Source organism: Rhinopithecus bieti, unplaced genomic scaffold (assembly GCF_001698545.2).
Source record: "Rhinopithecus bieti isolate Rb0 unplaced genomic scaffold, ASM169854v2 scaffold_947, whole genome shotgun sequence".
In the NCBI taxonomy this organism is placed as follows: Eukaryota; Metazoa; Chordata; class Mammalia; order Primates; family Cercopithecidae; genus Rhinopithecus; species Rhinopithecus bieti.
This window is the reverse complement of record NW_016803664.1, coordinates 2,713,771-2,736,100: the sequence shown is the minus strand read 5'-3', so window position 1 is coordinate 2,736,100 and position 22,330 is coordinate 2,713,771. Positions and strand designations below refer to the sequence as shown.

General features: G+C 45.1%; 1 protein-coding gene across 5 annotated transcripts in view; it reads left to right on the top strand.

The window, feature by feature from the left end:
* Positions 1–22,330, top strand: part of CGNL1 (cingulin like 1) — a 178,306-nt gene that overhangs the window by 147,935 nt on the left and 8,041 nt on the right. For 3 of the 5 annotated variants that reach the window (XM_017896504.1, XM_017896484.1, XM_017896476.1), the window contains 4 exons: positions 4,530–4,682; positions 5,624–5,794; positions 9,719–9,922; positions 12,708–12,797. In XM_017896504.1, coding sequence (XP_017751993.1) covers positions 4,530–4,682; positions 5,624–5,794; positions 9,719–9,922; positions 12,708–12,797 — 618 coding nt within the window. The remainder of the gene's footprint in view (positions 1–4,529; positions 4,683–5,623; positions 5,795–9,718; positions 9,923–12,707; positions 12,798–22,330) is intronic. The other 2 variants (XM_017896498.1, XM_017896492.1) reach the window with 1 other exon arrangement.

Sequence of the window (22,330 nt, the reverse complement as noted above, 5' to 3'; positions counted from 1 at the left end):
GGCGGTGTGGAGTCTGCTTTCCGGCAGAAGCCAATTTCCCTTCTCCTCTGGGCAAATGCGCTCTATAGAGCACAGTCCTGCAGGATGGCAATTCTGAGAGGCAGGCGGAGGTCACTTCCTTGAAACTGGATAGCTCTCGCTATTCCAAATCAGTAAGTTCTTAGAAAATTAGATTTTCCCATTTGAAGTGCATTCTGAAGACAGGCCTGTACTGCAGTTCTGATTGACTTTGCACGGTGACCTCAGGGTGATGGAGGTGTGTCCTCCTCCTATTGGCTCTCGGGATGCTGCTTAAGTATCTCAGGTGGGTTTCTGAGGAGGTGGAAGCCAGTGTTTTTGAGAGTTGTCTAAGAGGAAGGCTGTTAAAGTTTTCCATGCAGGACCCACTTGTAGTCAGGGATAGGTGAAGCGGGGGCATTAAAAGTGTTAAGAGCCGAGTCAGGTTCAGGTTTGTAAATGCCTAGTTGCAGCTTTCCTGAAGAGTATTCAGCTTCATCTCCTAGAGTATAGAGGAGAGGAAGGATCCCCACAGGTCAGCCTAGCTTGGGGACTCTCCCCCACAATCAGAAGTCTGTGCCTTCTCCTCCTCTTGGGACAAAACTCGTGTTTGCCTATAGTAAAGTCCCAATTTTTTCCCTGAGTTCAATGTCTGACTGCCTTCACTTTGGATTTTTTTTATTTCTTTAAATCTAGATCTTCATTACAAAATCTTGTGGGGTTGATGCTGTGTGGATGGCACTTGTGCGGTGCTGCTGTTTAAAGCTTAGGTTGGTTCCTGTTACCCAACCCAGCTGCCAGAGTGTGGGGTTTAAATCTGTGGGCTGGTTGGGGGACAGGAAGAAAGGAAACACATTTGTGCTCTATAGGGATAAACATCTGTACCTTCATGGTATGTCCACACCAAGTCCCAGCTGCAGCTATGGGTCTCTCAGAACTTTTCCTTTGGTCAAATAGGAACTTTTCACACATACGGAAGTCGTTCCCTAGTTGGGAAACTGCGCTCAGAGTGAATTTAGTGCTCAGAACAGATGATGGCTTTGGGGCCTGAAGATGTTAATGTAATCCCCACCCACCCCCACCTCTGGATCTGTAGCCTTGCCTTGGAAATTACCCCTGACATGTTACTTTTGTTGAGGCCTGTTTTCCCAGTGGTGTGGGGATGGTGAGAGTGCTTCATGCAGTGTGTGGCTGTGTTAGCCACTGGCAGTGCAGCTGGCGAGAATTAAAAATGGGCCTGACAGTTGCAGTGTCTTTAGCTGAATTATCTGGTCTTAAAAGCAATGCCATGAAAAAAGCACCATCACTGTAAAATACTTTGTTTCCTTTAAAATTGGAAACCAGATAGTCAGCTCCTTTTGTTTGGTTGCTCTTTCTGTGTACCTCTTGTCCTTGAAGCTGGCAGCCCAAAGGAACCTTAGCCCTTGAGGAAAGAAAAAAGTAACTGGTATTTTTCTCAGTCTTTGTGCTATTAGTCTATTGCATCTTCATGTATGATAAATAGATTTCTTTACATAGTAGCTGAAGACCCTGGTAAATTTATGTCTGATTTACCATGACTCAGTTAAAAAGTAGCAGAGGGTCATAAAGATGCCATTCTTGGGTTGCTCAGTGCCCTACCGCTTGCTTCAGGACTGTGTTGCTATCTAGGGCTACTGGAACTGCACTTAAGGCAAGGCATCTATGATTCTACGTAAAAGTGCCTTCTGCAGATGGGGAAATAAAGAAACCTTTGCTGGAGAAACCACAGTTCTTTCCTTCAGGAAGGGATAACAGTGCTTACGTTATTCCTAGGGCTTTCCCTCCCACCCCATTGGACTTTTGAGTATTGAGACAACGAAGGAAAAAGGGCCCAAGGCTTCTGTCTGTTGCTTCCCACAGACACTGAGTGGCAGGGACTCCACGAAGACCAGCTTCCTTCTGGTTAAGCTGCCCATTCCTTGACACCTGTAGGCTTACCTGCTACTTGGTTGTTGTTAATATGAGCTAATTAGGACCTCAGTCATAGGGTAAAAGTCTGCGTCAGTTTATAGATAATGGTCCCCAAGCTCAAGGACGCTCACCCTATGTCTACCAATGTTGTGTCTCGGATTCCCCAATCTGATATATTTTCCCTAAATTTTCATCTCATTATTCATTGATGAGCTTGTATTGCTGGCCTTGGAAATAGAGTCGCTGTGGCTACAGAGCATTTCACTCCTGACACTGTGCACGTGAACGGTCAGAAGAATGCAAAGTTGCTAAGTTTGCTTCTTTTCATGTGAATTTGGGACGTTTTCTCAGCAGTGACTTATTGGAACATATTTCTTGAATTACGGAGGAGGCAGACTGTTGTTCTAAACAGTGTTTCTAAACCTCAGTACATATTAGAATTATCTGGGGAGCTTTCAAATGCAAATGATTGTGAACTCCATGCTAAGAAAAATTGTGATTCCATCAGAAAAAGCTGGAATCTACATTTTAAGTATGGGCATCCCATCCTTGCTTGGTGATTCTAACATAAGAAGCCTTGGGATCGCTTTTGGGGATAGGCATTCATTTTTAACAGCTAAGTGTTTATCATATGCCTAATGGTGAACATACCCAGATAGACAGAAAATCTCTCCCTTGCCTTTACAGAGTTTACTACCTTGCAAGAGGCAAGCCTACAAGAAATAATTTAAAAATAATGTAGCAAATCTGTTCTTTTAGGCAATGTGTGTGTGTTGGGGTGGGGGTGTTGGCAGGCCCTAGGCCCAGAGTGGTGAGTCTGTGGTGTCTCTCGTGGTTCAGGAGAAGGAGCCAGGCAGCCCTGCCTGAGCCAAGAGTGGAGCAGAAATGCATGCATGAACCACATGGAGGCTGAGTAGAGCTGGGTTGGCTTGTCTGCTGCCTGGAGCCCTTGGGATTGGGGTCTAAAAGGAGGAGAAAGCGAGGCTGGGGGATTCCTAAGGGGAGGGGGATGAGTTGGATCCTGAAGTTTCTATAGGAAGCCATTGGGGGCCCTCTGTATTTGTTGTTTTCATGAATTGACATTTTTTGGGACACGTGTTTTGAGGGTTTTGTCCAATACCATACTTCACTGGTTCTGTAACTCCTCCTCACCCTTTACCCCAACACTGCTAAATCATCGATCAACAGAAACCCCAGGTTTGACTGTGCTTCTGCTGGGTGCCCAGTGGCAGCTGTGCTGGAGCCCACTCCTGCTAATTCCCCCAACACTGAACTTCTGATTACCTTTCTTTTTGCCACCATGTTTTCCCTAACAGCTTTTGTTAATCTTGGTTCTCTTGGCTGCTTCTCAAAGTACAGCCAGGCCAGCAGAGACCAGGGACCGGAAGGCCGCCACGGGTAGTGTTTTAGCCCCATGTCACGTGGTTGGCAGAGCAGATCTGTTCCTATGCTCTGCAAACCAGGAGAGTCCGAAGTGATTTGGAATGTTTTCAAGATCCTGAGTTACTGCCTGTGGCAGCAGCTTGTAAACTGTTAAGCACTGTACAAATATAAACCATTGTTCTTGTGCAGTCACTGCAGGGACACAAGACCGGGTAGGCCCTGAGCTGTTCCTGTAGTGGCCCACAGTCAGCCCTCAGTGCCTGACAACGTCTTTGAGATGATCCAGTCTGTGTTTGAGTCAGGTTGCTCTGTTTTGAGCTGTGCCTCTTCTTCTTATCCTGATACCTATGGCCCTAATGCTTAGCCATTTAAAGAAACCACCATTACTTTCCTATAATATTTTAGGATTTTATTTTGGAATTGCATGTTGTTTACGTAAAGAACATAAGTCTGTGTGACTTTGTGAGATGAGAGCCTCAGGGGAACTAAGGGGACTATTGCACTCAAGATGGTTGTATTTTATGGTAGGCACTAGTATTTGGTGCTGATTCAATAAATAACCACCTACCTGACTAGTATTTTATCCGACTAGTGTCTCTTCCATTTAACACCTTCTATTCATCAAGTTCATCAACCTGTGCATTTCCAAATTCCTTTTTGCCTGTGTCTGAGTCCAATTCGTGGATTCTGTTGATGACAACTGCCTTTACCCAAGTGGACCTTTGTTCTGTGGGGTAGTGTTCTCTTTGTGATTCATTTTTAGTTATTCTAACTGTAAGAACCATCTGCACAGCACAGTAAATAGTGGAATATTAGGTGTGATGCTGCGTGTCACAGGACATAAATTGCCAATTAGGTTTAGGTTGTTGTAATATACAACTTGACCTCGATTTTCAAGCATGAACATTCAGGTTTTCAGACACTATCCTGAATGCCCACCACCAGCAGCCTTGGCCATGTATTTCTGTAGCACATTGTTTGTCTGCCCCTTCATTCCTGTGGATGTTTTTGGGTAAGTCAGCTTTCCTTTTTGGTCCCTGAATTGCAGAACCAACAATGTCCTTCTATCTCTGTGATGGCTTTATTTTGATCTTCCTCATCACGGATTTAACAGATCTGATTGCTTTGCAGTGTGACTGTGAAGTTCCCTGTGATACCCGTTCCTGTGGCTACCTGGTTGGTAGGTGACAGCACTGTCCTTTCCCTGCCATTTGCAGAGAAATCTGAGTCGGACCACCCAGGAGCAGAAGCAGTTGTCTGAGAAGCTCAAAGAGGAGAGTGAGCAGAAGGAGCAGCTAAGAAGGTTGAAGAATGAGATGGAGAATGAGCGGTGGCACCTGGGCAAGACCATTGAGAAACTGCAGAAGGAGGTGAGGGGCTGGAGGAGGAAAGAGGATGTAGGGCCAGATGCCTTTGTTGGACCCAGTCCCCTCTGAGGGTCTGGTGAAAGCCTGGGAAACCTGCAGTAGGTCTAGGCCCAAAAGCATCAGGGATTTGCAGATCGCCAGAGGCAGCTCTTTGGATTTGTTGAAGAGATACAGAGAAACTGGTCTAGAAAACATGAATGCCAGTACTCTCTGGATTCTGGGCACCAGAATCACCTCTTAACGGTCAGTAGAAGTAGCCTGTGTGTCAGTGCATATGGAACCAATGTTAACTGGATCAGAATCGATGTCTCTGTGCAGATTCTCTGCATTTGCATCTCTATTACTTGTCCAGGAGTGTGAAAGCAGCTTCAAAGCTCGGTAGCTGCTGCTCTTTCTCCTCCTCTCTGCCCTACCATGCCCAGAAGGGGAAAGGCACAAAGCTGGCAGGCTTTCTGTATTCTGGGAGCTGACACGAGTGTCTGCTGTTTTCTGACGTGTACTATATACCAGACACTTTACTATTTTGTTTCTAACTAGAATTTTACCTATATCTGCTGATAAAGTTTTATCTGTATCTGTGGATACTAATTCTGACAACAACCCTGTAAGGTAGATATGATTTCAGTGTTTCCAGTGCGGACACGGCCAGGGCCCAGAGAGGTTAACGACGTGCCCTGGTCACGTACTGGTAAGTGGCACAGCAGGCATAGGACCCTGAGGCTGTGTGCCTGGCTCCAAAGGACGTACCTGCTCACTCCTCCATGCTGCTTCCAAGTTACAGGTGCCCACACCTGGCTGGCTCAGGATCAGGCACTGGGCTGTCTTTGAAGGGGCCGTAGAAGAAAGGGAAAAGAGGAGATGTGCTGTGTGTTGAAATGGGACCCAGACCCTGGTCTCAGATAGAGCATCCCAGGGTGGGCTCACTCCCGTGTCACTCCTTCCAGATGGCAGACATTGTTGAGGCCTCCCGTACATCGACCCTGGAGCTCCAGAACCAGCTGGATGAGTACAAGGAGAAAAATCGCAGGGAGCTCGCAGAAATGCAAAGACAGTTGAAGGAGAAAACCCTGGAGGCAGAAAAGTCCCGACTGACAGCCATGAAAATGCAGGATGAGGTAATGTCTGGCCAGATAAGTTCTTCCTTTATCACTTACCAAAGTATCCTTTGCCCTGAAACTCTTCTGTGAGGGACCTGGGGGTAGATTCGTGAGACAGCTTTTATGCTTGACTCTTCATTCTTCACCTTCTGGATGGTTCTGTGGGCAAATGGCATTCTGGAGCACAAAGGACCCACTGATGGACTGTGAGGCTAAATGGACACAGCTCTAACCTGACCATTTTCTTGATGAATCTACAATTTTTTGCCTAAAATGTTTAGCTGCCATTTATGGAACGGCCGTGATGTGCCCAGCTGTGTCCAGATGATTTATTTATATGCTTTCATGTTTTAATTTAATCCTAGAATAGGGATTACAGTAACTGACTGTTTTTTTGACCATTCATTTATGAAAATACAGACTTTTATTGGGTTGAGGGTGGCAGACAAGAGTTTCACAACAATAATGGTGAATAAAAGAAATCCTCAGGAATTTATGAGTACTGAAATGATTAAAACATTGGTTTTATATTTAAGAAGAATCGAGCAAAGAAACCCAAATGTTAGCTCCCTTCAGGCTTGGCCTCTCAAGAACTGAGAAAAAGAAAGGGGATGTTTTTGATTGTTTTAATGGAAAGCTGGAGGCTTCAAAATGTAATCACAGCCTATGCTGATTTCTAGCTATATCTCTTGCCAGCTGGGTCACCTTGAGCAACTTATCCCAGCTTTCTGAGCATATGTTTCGACCTCTTTAAAAATATACCACATTTTAGTGACTTAATAATTAAATGAGATAATATGTGAGACTGTGTAGCAGCGAGTCTGTACATCTCAGGCACTTCGTAAATATTAATTTCCTTTTCTTTAATTTCAAGGCTTATTGTTTTTCGTGAACAGTGCCAAGAGCACCAAGATTCCACAGGAAAACCTTTTTTTTTTCTTTAAAAACAAACTTTAATTTCTTTGATGATCAAAGAAACGTCACCCATGAGTCAGTGCTAAAACTGTGTAAAAGAACAATAGATATTTATTGCAGACTTCTAGAACACTCTTGAAAGGACCTTGATAACAGATCCCTTTTGGCTCAGGGTTATATGATACAGGACTCCAAGTAAGAACTGAAATTAGCCCACTGACATCACAGTTCTCTTTAGCATTTAAAAAAAAAAAAAAATCACGTTCATTACTACAGCACGGAGGCAGAAGGATTCAGATATCTGCCAGAACACTAACAAGCACCTGGTCTGATTTGACTTCAAAAGATCACAGTGTCACAATGACCCCTGAAAAGTACTTCCCATTGCATTTTATATAATGATTTTTATGATAGAATCCTTGGGTTGGAAGGAAATGTAGTGATCCTCTAGTTAGATAAGGAAACTGAGGTCCAGAGAGAATAGTTAAGGCCAGATGGAGACCAGTGTTGTTTATAAAAGAGCAGTCATTCCAAAAAAGAAGGATTCCTTGCAAGGAAAATAAAGATGGCCCTTCCTGGATTTTTCTCACTGATGCAGCCCTGTGAGACAGATTCCATGCGAGCAACAGACGTGGACACCTCATCATTCTGCAGGGAGTCTACAGTGAGATACCACCCTTGACTAAGATGCTAGAGTGATGGAGTTGTTGAAAACAAAAGTGAATTGACGAGCCAAGGTCACTCTGGATCCTTAAAAATCTCAAGCTCACCTCTGTTCGCTGCCCCTCTTCTTGTGTTTTGATTGAGCTGAGTTGAAGATCTTGGTTTCAAACAAAAACAATAACCCAAAAGCGACAGGGGTCCATTCTAAGTGCTGTAATAGTTGCTGCCTTTGCTTTGAGAGAAATAGACATTTTTTCACCCATTCTACCTTTTGATAAGCTTGATCTTTAGAGAATTGAGACTTAGTGATTACCATTGTTCAGTTTATTTTCAAAATCCTTTTTAGCAAAGGGTGATTCCAACTACCTAAAGGTAGCACTAGAAAGTTCAAAAGTTGTTTGCTTACTTATGATTCAGGATACATTGTTCACAGACACCATGCTAGTTATTCTCTTCTGCCGGCTCTTGTCAAGGACTCTGAGTATGACGGGGCCCTTACCAGCTGTTAGGAGGGACCTGCTGGGTGTGGAAGGTGGAGCTGTGCTGAGCAGTGGAGGAGGGCACGCCGGGCATTGGGAAGGGGGACAGGAAGGAAACGCAGGCTGCACATTTGCCTGTCATTTTTTCTGACCCTCATACCCATGTTCTTTTTTGGTATCATCTCATTTGATTCTCATAATAGCTTTAGAAGGCTGGTTTTATAATTATCCCAGTTTTGCGAACAAGGAAACTGAGTCATAGAGCATTTTTTTTGTTTGTTTGTTTTGGTTTTGTTTTTTTAAATGCTCTGGAATATAGCACACCCTCTGTGTCCAGAGAATGTCCCATCACTCTTTATCCATGGGGTGATTTTCATTCTGTGCTTTCATTTACTTTCTGTCATGGTAACCACCAAAACTAGATGCGGGTCTTCATCTGGAGATGTCATCTTCAAGGCTAGGCTGTTCTCAGAAATGCCCGGTGCTGCTGTCAGCCTCCCAGAGAAGAACACATTTCCTCAAGTTTTCTCATGGGTTTTCCGAAGCTGTCCTCAACTACTGCAGCTTTCCAACTCTCCTGTGACAGATACCGCAGAAGGGTGGCATTCTGTAGTGGAGTTCTGTAGTGCCATTTGCTTTCATATACTCTGAAGGAAACAGACCCCCTGGTGTATTCTATTCTTGAGACTGTAACTCTACTCAATACTGGTACCAAGTCCAAGAAGGTAGGACACTTAGAACAAAGCAGACAGCCTAGGGCTTCACCATATCAGCCCACACAGATGTTTAAGGAAGACCTACTGTGTGCTGACCTGCCTGGTCTCCCCAGGGAGCTTCCAGAGTTCAAGACACAGACTGGCCCTTGTGAATCAAGCTGTTTTGTCTGTTGCACTTTATTCAAAGCTATTAGTTGAGTGCCACCTTGTGGATGGAAAAAAGTCAACATTGTAAATTAAGAGCTAATCATTTTCTTCTACAAAGCAGTGGCTTTCCCTAATGTTCCCATGTATATTGTTAGGTTTTGTGCCAGTAGGTTGCTTTGCGGTCATTAATTCAGTTGTGTGTTCTTTTTTACTGACTTGAAACCTCTTTTGAGGTGACAGTGATACCGGTGGACAATAAATTACCCCCTGGGAAACATGTATTTAGTTAAGGGGCTCTCGAGAATTTTTAACACGACCTAGTAAAACCTGCATTTTGCGTTCAGCCAGGCATGGTGGCTCATGCCTGCAATCCCAGTACTTTGGGAGACCGTGGTGGGCATCACCTGAGGTCAGGAGTTCGAGACCAGCCAGGTCACCATGGTGAAACTCCATCTCTACTAAAAATACAAACATTAGCTCAGTGTGGTGGTAGGCACCTGTAATCCCACCTACTTGGGAGGCTGAGGCAGGAGAATTGTTTGAACCCAGGAGATGGAGGCTACAGTTAGCCAAGATTGTACCACTGCACTCTAGCCTGTGCAACAAAGCAAGACTCTGTCTCACAAAACAAAAACAAAAACAAAACCTATGTCTTGCAACCTAGGAATACATGCATCTGCACAAATATATGAATGTCTAGTACAAAAGATTTGCAAATCAGTATTTGCTAATACTCTGCTATTTTTTCTCTTCTATTTAATTAAAAAATACTGGTCAACATCTACCAAATGGAATTTGTAACCTAATAGGTTGCTGCCTGTAGCTGGAAAACCCCTTCTTTTTACAAAAAGGAAACTGAGGCCCAGAGGGAGGTAGGACTTGTTCAGGGTCTTCTGATCTCCCCTATTATGGGGGGGTCCAGCTGATCTTCCTTTTGGTGGAGTCAGCCTGTGCACTATCTGTGGAGGTCTCTCTGCTCTTGATGCACCCCAGGAAACCATTCCAGCTGTCTGTCCTCCTAGATGCGTCTGATGGAGGAAGAGTTACGGGACTACCAGAGAGCTCAGGATGAAGCGCTCACAAAAAGGCAGCTTCTGGAGCAGACGCTGAAGGACCTGGAGTATGAGCTGGAAGCCAAGAGTCACCTCAAAGATGACCGCAGCAGACTGGTCAAGCAGATGGAGGTCTGTGGGCCGCAGAGTGTGAGCCGGGGGGACCTGCGGAGAGTGAGTCTTTGCCACGAGAGAAGCAGCGTCTTTGCTCTCAGCTCAGCCTTTGGGAAGTCTGGGGTTTTTATTCTCTCCCACAGCCGGGTGTAGTGAGGTCATTTCTTGATTGAAGGAAGGGGCCAGTCATTTATAGACTCAGGACATTAGAGTTAGAAGGAATAATGGACATAGTTTGGTCTAACATTCTCATTGTCTTGAGAGGAAATGGAGCAGATTCTCAGGGACATTAGGTGATTTTGCCTAAGGGCACTGATAGTTCCTTCCTTTTCTGTTTGTTCTTTGGAGCAGTGCTTTCAGCTAACTAGAAGGAACCAGACTGCTGCATGTCCAGAGAGCAGCCTCCTAGGAATCGTCATCCTTCATTTGCCACACCACATATTCCATTCTTGCTTCCTGTTTCTGGCCCATTTTCCCTTATGGGTTATTTGGCTTTGCCAGAGCCCGCAGCACACTGTGACTCAATTTACTGTGGTATACATAGTATGTACATAGTCCAAGACAGCATATCAGAAAGTGCTGAATGCAGTCACCACATGGGGGTGATCTAGTCACAAGCTGAAAACACAACATATTAGAAAAATGTAAATGAAGTAACAGAATCTAAATATGGACAGTTCACTGAGGTTGACAAGAAGAACCTTAGAATCACTCCATCTAAACTTTTAAAAAAGAATAATTCTTAGGAACAAAACTAACTCCCAGAAACACACACATACACACACAAGCCCCAGTAGAATTTAGAGAGAGGGAGAGACACTGAAAAAGTGGAAATTGAGAGAGAAACTCAAAAATAGCCTCAGACTTTTCAGAGAAGTTAAAATTGTCAAGGTTTTGATAAAAGACAGTGCTCAAGGCCATGAAGAGATGGCTTACATTCAAAATCAATGGAATTCCTGATTCAACTTTGCAAATAAACAGAAATAACTTTTAAAACCTCCAGGGGACTTAGTAGCTGTTTATATCTAGGGAGTGTTGTTTCAGTCATTGAATATTTTATTAGATAGGCCTCTTTTAGAGACTGGAATAACCTGATTACAGTTTTATTGCTCTTTTGTAGGACTGCTGTACATTTTGCTAATGTCCTGGTTCTGATCTCTTTAGGGGTGGTAATTTTAAGTCAAGCTAAGGTCAACCCACTTAACTAGAAACTGATTATTCTAGAGCCTAAACAACCTGGCTCAAAACAAGCTAAAGCCTCTTCAGGCAGTGGAGGAAGAACCTTTGGAGTAATGGCGCTGGCCTGGACCCCTAACACTCCTGCTGGGTTCTGTGCAGTATGGATTTTAGGCAAGAAGAGAGTCCTACAAAGAGGTGCTAAAATCCATAGTATATCCTGACTAAAGAGAACATTTCCTTCGGCTGACTTAGGTCTAGAAGGAGTGGCATAGCTAAGCTTCATTTGCCCCTTTGCAATATTTAGCTATTTTCCCATTAATTGCAAAATGAATGGCTCTCAAGACCCTGCTACCATGAGATGCACTTGAGGAGTGTTTTGTCCCCTAAGAGGTGGCTAGCAGGACCATCTTGCTGTGACTACGTCTTGCCTGCTCCTTCACTAGCACTTAAATTAATTTTCAAGACTCAAGAGCTCTCCCAACGATGGGCATTTTCTGTAAACTCAGGTGGCTGTTGGATGTAAATGCAACTCTTGTGGATCCTGAGTGATGTCCGTCTGACTATAGTGAGACTGGTCTTGGAGGCATCAGGAACCACTGAATAAACAGGAGGCTTCGGTGCATGGCCCAGCTTGGATCCAAGTTGGCCTTTGAGATGCTTGGCTCCTGGGAGAGGGCTTTCTGGCTTCCCCATAGGTTTTGATCACTACCTGGGGGCCATTCACAGGCAGTTAGTTATTCACATGAATCCTGGGTGTTTTATTGTGATAAATAGAATAATATTTAAGGATAGAGGTGTCCATTGCTTATCAATCCACTTTGGCAATTTCAGAGACAATATTTATATACAAATGCTGCAGGTTCACATTTAAAACTTGGAATGCGAATTGCTTTTTAGCATCTGTGGCTCTAAGTTTACTTAGACTTATGACAGATTGACTGGTGACAGGAGAAACACATGCTCAAGACCAACAACCCCCAGTTCTAAGTGGGGTGGTTAGTGTTAGAAGCCTCTTTTCTTCATATACAAAGCTGCTTTGAAATGTTTTTCTCTTAACACTCAATTAGGTTAGATTAGGAGCCAACAAAAAAGCCACAAATTATTATTCTTAAGTGATGATGAGTTTAACAGAATTGGTTAGCACTGTCTTTTGGTTAATCCAATGCAGGTTTGGGAGTGCACAGTGCAAATGCATGCTGTTTCTTAGACGTCTGCTATAGATTTACTCCTGCAAGGCTCTTGGAAACCCTGAGCAGGATGCAGACAGAAGATTGTCCTGAGCATGAAGTGTTTTCCCCACATTGTCTTTTAACAGACACTGGCTTGGGTAGATCTGTTTAAAGTTATTGATTGACAGGGAGAAACAAAGACTTGACAGAAACATGCTCAAATGTCCTTAGTGTTTGTATTAGGGTTTGGGATAATGTTTTTTCTTCTTTTATGTGTTTTCTACATACACAGTTACATTTTACATTACAAGTCATGAAACGCGTAGTTTAAGAAATATCTGCCTTGGGCAATGCAAGAAATAGATACATTGTTTTTCCAAACCCTAATGCTAGTCAGTTCTCATTTGCCCTTAGGGTTCTTTCTCTATGGGGCAGTCTTTGCTCTTAATCCCGGTCATTGCAAGTTAAGTCGACTGTGTTTGTGATTTCTTTCTTAGGACAAGGTGTCTCAACTGGAAATGGAACTGGAAGAAGAGAGAAACAACTCGGATTTGCTATCTGAGAGGATCAGTAGGAGCCGGGAACAGGTACTGTTCTGTAGGTGAATGATGTGTGGATTGTCCCCTGTGAAAATGGAACATGAGGGGTTAAACCTGAGGATTCAGTTAAGGCCAGGAGAGAAAAATTCATGCCGTCTAGAAATTGATGGAAGATTGAATAGTCATCACCATAATAAGCTTCTAGGAGAGACTTTGACCAGATTACTTGTATTTTAGATTTTAAATTTTAATCCTTGGTCAGTTAATTTCCTAATCTATACCTAGCATCATTTCAAGGTTTTAAGTTTTGTTTTCATCTTTTAAATTAAGAAAGTGCCAGTGCTAGTCAAGAAAAAGTGAAAGGCTTTCTCAATGTTGATATACAGTTCGTCCAGCACCATTTCAAGGCTCTAGGCATACAACTGGGTAAGCTGTCATTAAAAGCACATTCTGTCATTAGAAGTTGCTACATGTATCCACAGGTATCTTGTAAATGAAGGGCTGAGACTAGTGAATACATATTAATTATCTTTGAAACTGCCACTGAGTGTTCTGAATCCTTTTCCCAAAGTGTTTCCACATTTTATCTGTCAAGTGGTTTGAGCATGCACTGGCGACACAGAAACTAGTTAACAGTACTGCTGTTTCCTTGTGATCTCACTGCTCTCCCCAGATCTCATCTGCCACTCCCAGTCTATCTCAAAGCCCCTCTGAACCTTCACTTAATTAAAAAATGGAAACACAGGTCAAAAGCCTTTGGGTAATACTGCATGTATTATCTGCATGTCGCTTGAGAAATGAGTTCCATCATCTGTAACATGAGAATAACTCTCCCCGATTGCCTCACAGTGTTGTCATAAGGATTAAATGTAAGTGAAACTCCTTCCAAAACTGCAAAAAGCATTCACTTGGAAAGTACTGTTATTGATTGTGAATGCTTCATAGGTATGTGTTCTGCTAATGAACCTGTCAAGGAAAAGGCTGCATCATAGAGCCTACTTTCTGTTGCACCTAACATGGTGCTGGCTACCAAATTCCACACACTTGCTTGTCGAACGAATGACCCTTAGAGCCTCAGCTCTAAAGAGCACTTTTCCTACTATGGCCAATAGATTGTTATTCATAACCACTTGGGAAACTTCCACTTTCTGCTTTATGTTTTTATCCTCTCTTTCCAATCTTCCCTGTTCCAAAGGGCACTTTCCTCTGGTCTCTTCTGCTTATTCATATGGATTTATTTCCCTTTCCTCAGTTCAGGGTGACCAAGAATTGGAAGTTGCAGAGCTTGGGGATAGCACCTTCTGAGCAGGCAGCCCTGCTCAAAGTAGAATATGAATCACTGGCTGCTTTTCCATATTCTGTGAGGTCCCTGTTGACAGATTTCTTTGCAAACAAGTGGGATACTCGTGCTGCTTTTCTCCTGAGAGTGAAGGAAATTGCAGCCCCAGGTTGATTCCCTCCACCCTCCTCATGGAGTCTGGATTCTGTCTGCGTGTTCCCAGGCTGTGATTCCTCTGGAGCTGTGAAAGTCCATCAGGCCAGAGCTGCTCAGGTTTAGAGAGGGACCTTCCTGAAAACCAAAAGCCCAGGTGGAGAGCTCAACCTTGATATCTCCCCTACCGCCCTCCGGGGTTGTTACTGAAGACTGTTTTCTAAGTTCTCTCACTGGAATAAAAGCTGTTTTGTGATGAGCCCCTGCCAGCCTGGCTAAGTAGCCACGTTCCCCCTCCACATGTCAGAATCCGCTAGACATTCACAATGACAAAGGATGTGACCATGGATTTGTTTTGCCAGCGCTTCTTGTGGCTTATGCTAAGAAGAATAGTGGGAAAGTGTGTCATCCTATCAGTAACAAGGCAGTGAAAACAGACCTTCAGTTCCATGTTTACATCAGAAACAAAACACAGACACTGAACCAGAACATATCTGCCTCCCTTAGCTCAGCTGACCGCCTAACACTGAGAGAACTGGTCATGCAGAGATCTGGTCCCAGAATTGCTCTGGACGTTTCTTTTTCCTTTCAGCTGAGCACATGGATCATGGGCAGTAGAACTGCTGTCCATGATGTGGTCAAGGCTAAAAATATTTCCACTAAGCCAAGAACTTGATGTCAGGTTAGAGGGGAAGTTAAGGGAACCAAGAATTTGAACTAAGTCCCGGGAGGAAGTTAAGGGAACTCACTTGGTCTGCTGGGGAAAGCAGTGGGCTGGGAGTCCCAGTCCTGGCTCCTGCCCTAGCCTCATTTACCTCTGGGAGAGTCCCAGCCTCTCTGAGCTCAGTCTTTAAAATCTATCAAAAGGAAGTGATTGATCCAGGTGATCTCTGAAGGCTTTTCTGAATTCTGACACTGCAATACTGCAAGAAGGTTTTATACATCCAGAAGTGTCTGACTCACCCTTTACTTTCCCCATTCTCTCCCTGTATCTGAGTTATATGCCTAAAAAGATGAGTTCTGCAAATGTCTACAGCCTCTTTCCCTATCAGCTCTCTTTCCCTCTTCTGTTTTCTTTCTTTTCACTGCATCATCTGAGATAGGGAGGGTAAAGCCTGGTGTTTAAGTGGAGAAATTGAGGATCACATTCACATGGATGTAGGAATTGGTAAGCCAATGAAACAGAAACGCTGAGATAAAGTGGTGTCTCCTGATTGTGTTCTGAGAGCTTCTCTTCTGGCCTTTGCTGCCTCCTGACTTGTGAGGGAGGGCAGAGAAATGGGTGGGCCAAATACCAGTCTCCCTGGAAAGCATCTCATTCTCATTCAAAGTTGGGGTTGAGGTAAGGCTTATTTCCTGCCTCTTGAAATGAAGGCCTTGGGTATAGACAGATGGGCCCTGATTCTGAGCTCTTCTGGTCCACCTAGATTAACTTCTAGGGCCATGTGCCTGTGCTGTCCTGCTGGAATCAAAGCAAGAAAAGGGAAACTTTAAAACTTAAGACCCTTTTTCCTCTCCCCCATCAAATGCTGACCTTATGACATCTTAACAAGGACAGCTCCTAAAAAACAGGAAAGGTTGCATGTTATCTTGAACCCAAGTAATAGCATCAGCCCTGCCTTCCTAGCAAATTGGTACTAGGCACTGAAAAGAGAAGGCATGGGACATTTTAGTTTGGCGATCTTGTTCTCTTTAAATTAAAACGTTCAAACCTAACAGCTCTCCTTAAACTATGAATTCTCACAGGCTCCTTTGCTGAATCTTTGCTTCCCCCAAACATCTCCCACCAGCCTTAGTGATGGGACTTAAGTGAATAAGCCAGAAAAAAGATTTTCCAGCAATATTAGTGAATGGCCAACCCCTCTCATAGACTGTTAGATCTGGCAAGGACCTCAGAGTCCAACTCTCCCCACTTCTCTGTAATGGATGCGGGATTTGAGGCCCAGAGTCACCTGGTGGTTTGGCCACAGTCATGCTGGCAATTGACTGCAGAACTGGGCTTAGGTTTCAATTTCCAAGGCAGTGCTCTATCTACCCATGCTTGCAAAATATGATGAATGCCTACTGTGTGCATGGCATTGCGGTAAAGCTCCAAGAGGACCAGAAATGGTCCCTGACCTTGAGTTGCTACAGTTTGTTTGAGGAGATGGGTCAGACCTAAAAAATTGGTAACTAACAATAAAAAACGGTGGATACTAAATGCTAAGTAAAAGATTCAAGCAACTAATGAAGGAAAGACCATAGTAGCAAGAGTGAGTGTGGAAGAATTACTAGAAAGAGGGTGGGGACCTGGGGTCAGCTCTAAAGAAAGGCTAAGATTTGAATAAACCAAGGGGATTGGGAATGGGATTCTAGATAGAAGGAATGGTGTGAACAAAGACTGGGAGGAATCTATATAGCATTTTGAGGAGCAGTGAATGGATGAGTGTGACTCAATCAGATTTCTAGTTTCCATAGGAAATGAAAGGAGATAAGTTTGAAGATGCAGACTGAAGGTTTTGAATGGCTCTATCGTGAAGGCAGTGGGCAGCCATCGAAGGCTGTTGAGCAGAAGAGTGAAGCATACACTGTGTTCTAGAAGACTCATGCCAGGGGTGGGGGTGAGGACTGGAGAAGGGGTGACGGAGAGGAGGCCTCAACTGTGCTGTTACCAGGGCAGAGGACAGGAATGCATGAGATGGTGTATTTGATCCTTTCTATGCCTCTGTTCTTTCTTTCTCTTTCTTTCTTTTTTTTTTTTTTTTTTTTTTTTTTTTTTGAGACGGAGTCTCGCTCTGTCGCCCAGGCTGGAGTGCAGAGGCCGGATCTCAGCTCACTGCAAGCTCCGCCTCCTGGGTTTACACCATTCTCCTGCCTCAGCCTCCCGAGTAGCTGGGACTACAGGCGCCCGCCACCTCGCCCGGCTAGTTTTTTGTATTTTTTTTAGTAGAGACAGGGTTTCACCGTGTTAGCCAGGATGGTCTCGATCTCCTGATCTCGTGATCCACCCGTCTCGGCCTCCCAAAGTGCTGGGATTACAGGCTTGAGCCACCGCGCCCAGCTTTCTTTCTTTCTTATGCATACATTTGGCACTCACTAAAAGCTGGCTATGTTATTTATAAGTTCCTGGCCTGTATTAGTTCGTTCTCACACTGCTATAAGGACATACCTGAGACTGGGCAATTTATAGAGGAAAGAGGTTTAAGGGACTCAGTTCAGAATGACTGGGGAGGCCTCACAATCACGGCAGAAGGCAAAGGAGGAGCAAAGGCACCTCTTACCTGGTGGCAAGCAAGACAGTATGTGCAGGGGAACTGCCCTTTATAAAACCATTTGATCTCATGAGACTTATTCACTGTTACAAGAACAGCACGGGGAAAAAACCCACCCCCATAATTCAGTTACCTCCCACTGGGTCCCTCCCACAACACATGGGGATAATAGGAGCTATAATTCAAGATGAGATTTGGGTGAGGACACAGCCAAACCATATCACAGCCTTTCTAAGGGCTTCCTTTACATGCTCAGGACAGTCTTATTCAGAGTGATGGATTCAGGAAATCCTAATTGAGAGAGAAAAGTTTTTCAAACCTCTTGAATGTTTGGACTTTGTTTTCAGGTCTGACTGCTATGAAGGAGAAGGGATGGATTTGGAGTTGATAAAATGATACCTTCTTTATGAAATAGAAGTATCGAGTATCTGTTTCCTCACCCGAGTATAGTCCCACCATATACAGAAAGGTTTCTGATTGGCTTATAAGTTGAAAGAAGTTCAAGTCACTGGTGTTTGGTCTGTTTAAATCCAGCGTAATCCTTTTTCCTTTCCATCCTCCAAAAACCATGTTTCCAATTATGACAATTGCCATCCTTACCAATGATTCCCTAAGTGCTAGGCACTGTGCTGGGTGCCTCATTTCCTTGTTGTTTTCAGGTTTTACAAGGTGAAGTGACTATATAGGGTCACACAGTTTGTAGGAGGAGTCACAGTTTGACTCCAAAGCCTCCAGCGTGTTCCCATCATCCCTGCATGAGACTATGTCACGGTCTTAAAGACTACTCCTTCAAATGCATTTGGGTCTCCATTCCCAAGTTAAAAGTCATGTTTCTTAAAATGGGTGAGGATTTAAGTTCAGCTGATCCTCTCCTGATTCTTTATGAGTGCAGGATTCAAATAGCCAAAGAGAGGTCTGGCTTCATGTGTTTTAAATTAAAGGCCAATAGGCTATGGTGCTGGCTCGATGAGTACTGCTGCAAACACTTCACAGCAGAGCTGGGCCTACATGGGAAGGCGTTCTCTTGGCCATGGAGACCATGATGACCCAGCCCAGTGGAAAGATGATTCATCAAGCCCAGGCAGCTGGCAGGCAGGAAAAATACCGACTCGGGCTTTGGGTGGCTTCATGGTCTCTCCAGGGACTGAGCAAGGCTGCCTTGTTGTTTTGGCAACTGCAGGATTAAATCCCAGTGATAGAGTTGTGGGCTCCTACAGTCACTTTCTGGAACTGCTCCTTACTGGCTCACACCTGCTCCTCAGTCAGCATCAGGGATTCCACGCGTGCTAAATGGGACTGTCTTCTTTGCAGTTGTGAGTGAAAGATCAGAGGGTGGTTTTCTTCTTTTTTTTTTTTTTAAATTGCTCCTAATCTCAGAACTGCCTCTTATTGTATCAGCTGCTGAAAAACCCAGTGTGTACAGTTGATTAATAATAATTTTCCTTTTCTTTTTTTTTTTTTAATTTTTTTTTTGAGACGGAGTCTCGCTCTGTCGCCCAGGCTGGAGTGCACTGGTGTGATCTCGACTCACTGTAAGCTCCGCCTCCCGGGTTCACGCCATTCTCCTGCCTTAGCCTCCGGAGTAGCTGGGACTACAGGCACCCGATACCACACCTGAATAATTTTTTATATTTTTCGTAGAGACGGGATTTCACCGTGTTAGCCAGGATGGTCTTGATCTCCTGACCTCGTGATCCACCCGCCTTGGCTTCCCAAAGTGTTGGGATTACAGGCGTGAGCCACCGTGCCCGGCCTTTTTGATTATTTTTTACGCCAGCCAGGAGTGTGGGCTTACCAACTTCTTTACAGCCCAATGATAAACACAGGTGATGGGGTTCAGTATTGTTATTGGCCATCACAAATAGCTCTGGCTTTCCATTAACCTGAAAGGCAGCTACTTAGAATCCTGAGAGCTGGCTCAGGTCATGGGTGTCTCTGACATAAAACCCACTGGAATCTGATACTGTGATTTCTGATCAAAACACTCAGGATACTTAGCATTCTTTCAATCCAGCTGCGATCCACTTTTGCCTTCAGCTCCTATTCTGTTTTAAATTCGACTGGAAAGTTTTTGTTCATGCTATTTAATGTAATTGAAGGGTAAACAGCATATAAAGCACCAAGCTTATATAAAGAAATACTTTCCCAGCCTCGAGTTTACTCTTCTCTGGTCTAGGAGGCTGGCTCAGCCAAGCCATAGTTCCCCCAGCCTCTCCCCACCACCCCAGGGCAGGTGCCAGTGAGGACTCAGGGTAACAATTTGGTTTACAATATTCCCAAGTCAAGGGGCCTAGTCCTGGGATCACTGCATTGAGGACAGCTAACAGCAGGGACACACAGGATACTTCTGGGTTTGTGGTGAAACCCATCCTTCTTGGGGCATTGTCCATAACACCACGTAGTATTCCTTGTATAAGGCTCCACATGGTGGATTTACTTTAGAATTTCATGTCAGGCAGTCCTTTGAAGAACTGAAGGAAGCCTATCATGTTTGCCAAAAGCCCAGGTTTGCAAAGACTCGAGAAAAGGGACTGCCTGCTCAGGTCACAGTAACTGTTAAGTTTTATGGCTACACATTTATTCCTTCCTGTTCTTCACTCTGATTTATTTTACATTTCCATTTTAATAGCCATCTTTTAAGGGGCCGTGGTGGGGGATAAATAATTCCTTTTTTTTTTTTTTTTTTTTTGAGAGTCACCATTATCCTCAGTCTCTCCAGGGGTCCTCCAGGGAGGTCTTGAACCTGTGGGGACCCTCCGGGATGCCGCCATGCTAAGTGCTGCTCTGCACAGGGAAGTCTGTTTCCTGGTGGGATCCAGATTTTTCAGACACTGGCACTGGGGGTGCAAGACTGTGGTCAGTGGCTGCTGCTTTACGTGGCAAGATTTGTCTTGAACCCCCAGGCTGGGCCCAGGGCTGCGTGACTACTTGGCCATCCTGGAATCCCTCCACACACTCTCTGCACTCTGCGTCACTCCAGCATAGGCACGTTCTCTTTCTGGGCTCCAAAGCCCCTGCCTGAACTCTCCTCCTTGTGGGTCTTTTTCCTTATTGAGAGTCCTAGGTCCTACAGGTTTGCGAAGACACAATGGGGAGGGGAAAAAAGAGTGTATGAGTTTTTATGAGAAAGCCTAGGTTGGACTCCCAAAGCTGCTTCCACCTAACTCTGACTCAGTGGCTGTTTCTGGACCTCCCACCTGGAAACTCAGGGTGATAACATCTGCCTTGGAGAGTTCCTCTACCCCGAAGGGTAGAGGAGGCACCAGGTTGTACTTTTATGGTATCATTGGCCAGCTTGGGGACCCTTACAGGCTGTCTCATTCAATCTAGTTCCTTGCTGAGGAGTCTGTATCCCAGAAGTTAGATCAACAAGGTCACAGGTGAGGGACTGGCAGAGCTAGCAGAACAAGCTGGGCCACTGCTGTTTGTCATCGTTTCCCATTACAGTGGAAATTTAATCACGTCCTCAGTGAAGTGTCGGGCACTGCCCTGGGCACATGAACAGAACGGCTGCCGCTGGGAGGCACGTCCGTCCTCAGTCCCGTGGCCCAACTGTTCTGATGACCTCCACATGTGAGGTGTTGGTGGCTGGTTCAGAAACCACCTTGGAAGCAGGGCCGTGAGCCCGCATTCATTCCCCTTGCACTTGGTGCTGGGGTCACAGTGATAGCAGTTGTTCTGGTGCCCTCTGTGCAGTGTGTGATTCGTGAGTGCCCTGGGGCCCAGCAGAGCGGGAGCGGGCCCAGGTTGGGTGGACGTGCCCTGCCTGCTGGTCCTGGCCATTGCTGGCATTTTTCCTTTCTCCATGCAAGATACCCTAAGGAGGCTAGACTGCCCTTCTGTGCCTGGATGTTTCTGCTACAGCTGCTTTGAACTCTACGTCTATTGGAAACCTTTCCACTTAGTTGGTCCAGAGGCAGAGCTATGAAGTAACAGGCAGTGCAGGGCCTCGGCCTGGCTCTAGCCCTGATCCTCAGGTTACTTGCCTAACTGCCGCCGTAGGCCTCAATTTCCTCTGCTGAACATTCTGAACCTCCATGAATTAGATGCCTGCCAGCTAGGGATTTTAAAATGTGAGCATTTTCTTTGGACCACCTGGTACCCTCTCACCTAGGGGCAGAGGCCCAGCTTCCCCCTGTGGTGTTGGAGGCCTTTGTGTCCCAACCCTGCCTGTCCCACCAGCATCATTTCGCCCCGTTCCCTGTCGCCCACTCTGGGCCAGTGACATCATGCTGTGTGACACACCTAGGTCAGGACAAAGGGAGCCAGGGAGCAAATGCAAGCCTGGCCCAATGTGGGGTGTCTCCTCTGGCCATTCCTGGGATCCCAGTTCTTGCTCTCCTTGGGGGACAGTAAGGAAGGGGCGAGCTTATCTTTTACTCACTGGGGTGCATGTACAGGTGGTGAAATTCAACTTGAGGCCAGGCCAAGTAAGCCTGTGTCAAACGCTCTCCAGGCCCTGGTGTCCGGGAGCTGTGTGTGCTCCTCTTAGCCGTGTTGGACCCTGGAATTCGTTTTTCATCCTTAAGAAGGAAAACGTGGTTTTATTTTACTGTCTTAGCTTGATTCTTCTGGCTTCTTCAGGCTGCCCTCTGCTGGACAGTTCTGGCAACAGGGTGTGGAGCCTCCGCCTCTGATAATTCATTTTACTCCTGCACAAACCACTGGGAATCAGGAAAAGAGATGTTGATGGTCAGGTGATGGGATTTCTTCTCTGGTGCTATGCAGCGAGTTTCCTTTCCTGAGCATAGAGGACAGCCTCAGGAGTGTTCAGCCTTTCTCAGGTCACCTGAAGTTGCCCAGCGTTCTTACTGACTTTTGTTTCTGGCATAAAAAAGGAGAAATCTAGCAGTGTCTGAGATATGCTCACGGTTCTGGGAAGGCCTTTCTGAAATTTG